The sequence below is a fragment of the Acomys russatus genome, chromosome 24 (assembly GCF_903995435.1).
Source record: "Acomys russatus chromosome 24, mAcoRus1.1, whole genome shotgun sequence".
Classification (NCBI taxonomy): domain Eukaryota; kingdom Metazoa; phylum Chordata; class Mammalia; order Rodentia; family Muridae; genus Acomys; species Acomys russatus.
The window spans coordinates 57,525,868-57,528,366 of NC_067160.1; the positions used below are offsets into that span (position 1 = coordinate 57,525,868).

General features: G+C 45.3%; 1 protein-coding gene across 1 annotated transcript; it reads right to left on the reverse strand.

The window, feature by feature from the left end:
* Window positions 1–422: 422 nt before the first annotated feature.
* LOC127207054 (60S ribosomal protein L17-like) lies at window positions 423–1,009 on the reverse strand. The gene has a single exon (XM_051166345.1). The coding sequence runs from the start codon at window positions 975–977 to the stop codon at window positions 423–425; it is 555 nt and encodes a 184-aa protein (XP_051022302.1). The 5' UTR covers window positions 978–1,009.
* Window positions 1,010–2,499: the final 1,490 nt, after the last annotated feature.

Consider the following 2,499-nt stretch of genomic DNA (forward strand, 5'->3'; position numbering starts at 1 on the left):
GCTTCTTTTTGTAGCCTTGGCTGTCCTGGACTCCCTTTGTAGACCAGGCTGGCCTCGAACTCACAGAGATCCACCTGCCTCTGCCTCCCAAGAGCTAGGATTACAGGCATGTGCTTTAGCTTTGTGTGCTGGAATTTGAACTCAGGTCCTCAGAAAAAAGATCAATCAGTTCCCTTTACTGCTGAGCCATCTCTCCAGCCCACCCATCATTTATTATTTTATTTTTGGTTTTTTAGAGACAGGGTTTCTCTGTGTAGCCTTTGCTGCCCTTGCTTTGTAGACCAGGCTGGCCTGGAACTCACAGGGACCTGCCTGCCTCTGCCTCCTGAGTGTTGGGACTAAAGGTATGCACCACCACACCTGGATCCCACCATTTAATTTTTTTTTTTTTTACTTTTAATCTGCATTATTTTATGCAGAATTTATTCCCATGCCATCAGTTTTTGTTTCTTCAGTTTTCTTCGGGATATCTTCTTCTTCTGTGACACCTCCTCCTCGGGCTTTGGAACAATCTGCTCCTTTTCAGTGAGGATCATCTCGATGTGGCAGGGGGAGTTCATGCATGGGTTAATCCGGCCATGGGCTCTGTAAGTTCGTCGGCGCATCTTAGGTGCCTTATTCACCTGGATGTGTTCAATGACCAGGGAATCTACATCTAAACCCTTAAGTTCAGCATTACTTTCCGCATTTTTCAGCATGTGCAGCAAAAATTCAGCACTCTTTTTTGGCCACCAACCCTGAGTCCAGCCCCACTGTTTGGCCTGGGCGTACCTCCCAACTCCACCATTATACCGCCAGAATGGCACACACTGCTTCTTTAAAGTGACATCTTTCAGATACTTGGTGGCTTTTCGGATATGCATACCCTTGATGGCCTGGGCAGTTTCCCAGGTGTTCTTAAAGTGAACACGAAGATTTGAACCTCTTGATTTGCATGATTTTGTAGGGTTTTCCGGGTCAAGTAAGTAGCGAACCATCTTCGCAGGTCCCCTCGGGCCGCTTACAGGAAGAGCACCACCATTTAATTTTTTAAGTTTTATTTATTATGTATACACTGCTCTGCCTGTACGTACACCTGCAAGCCACAAGAGGGCATTAGATCTCATTCTACATGGTTGTGAGCCACCATGTGGTTGCTGGGAATTGAACTCAGGACCTCTGGAAGAGCAGTCAGTGCTCTTAACCACTGAGCCATCTCTCCAGCCCCCACCATTTAATTTTAATTAAGTGTTTTGTTGTTTGTTTGTTTGTTTAACCTGAGGCAAGTTCTCACTGTGTGGCTGTGGCTGTGCTGGAACTTGCTCTATAGGCCAGACAGACTTTGAACTCCCAGAGATCTGCCTGCCTCTGCTTCCTGAGTGCTAGGATTAAAGGCATGTACCTTTTATTTTACTTATTTACTTATTTATATCAAGTCTTTTTTAAAAAAATACTTATTATGTATACAGGTTTCTGTCTGATTGTATGCCTGCACGCCAGAAGAGGGCATCAGATCTCATTATAAATGGTTGTGAACCACCACGTGGCTGCTGTGAATTGAACTCAGGAAGAACAACCAGTGCTTGTAACCACTGAGACATCTCTCCAGCCCTATATCAAGTCTTTCTATATAGAGCAGGCTCTTTTGAACTTGTAGCACTCCTGCCTATGCCTCTCAAGTGCTGGAATTACATACATGCACCACTACACTGGCAAAGTGTTCCTGTTTTGTTTTGCAGTGCATGGGCTTAAACCTAGGCAAGCACTCTACCACTGAGCCCAATTCCAACCCAGTAGTTGTAGTCAGTTGTTCGTTTTTGTTTTTCCAAGACAGGGTTTCTCTGTGTAGCCTCGGCTGGCCTGGACTCACTTTGTAGACCAGGCTGTCCTCGAGGTAGCTCTTTAGTGGTAGGATTAAAGGCATGTGCCACCACTGCCTGGCCTGTAAATAGTTACTTCCAAACTACCCTTTGGATATGAGGATGTCTGTGACCTTGATGTTAATTTTGGGAGTGAGGGGAACCTAAAAATTATTTCCAATATTGCTGTGACCTCAGGCTTTGGCATTTATTTTATATCCATTTGGGTGACCACGGGGTTTTGCCATCCATGACCACTCATGAGTCCATGAGCATATAACTGGCCATCTGACTGTGACAACCTCTGCAGTGAGTTACACATCTCATGCTGAATGCCTTGCTCAGAGTCCATACTGTCCCAGGGTCTCAAGGCTCTTCATTGCTCTTCATTGGGCTGGCCCATCTGTAAATCATGTGCTATGGACCACACAGACCTCACTTTGGCAGGGGTATATTCTGGCAGGTATATTCTCCATTTGTGTGTGTCTTCCATGAGATCCCTGCATGACCCTTGAAGCCAGTGTCATTGCTTTGTAACACATGTCTGACCACTTGGATTCCTTCCTTTCTTTGGGACTCAGCGGGAGCAATTGTACTAGGTCTCTTGCCAGTTCTGTATCTTTTAATGGCCCATAAATTGGTCAAAGGTATTTCTCAAATT

What these genes read in the sequence shown, in the direction of transcription:
- LOC127207054 (XM_051166345.1), bottom strand. Translation starts at nt 977, where the DNA reads ATGGTTCGCTACTTACTTGACCCGGAAAACCCTACAAAATCATGCAAA.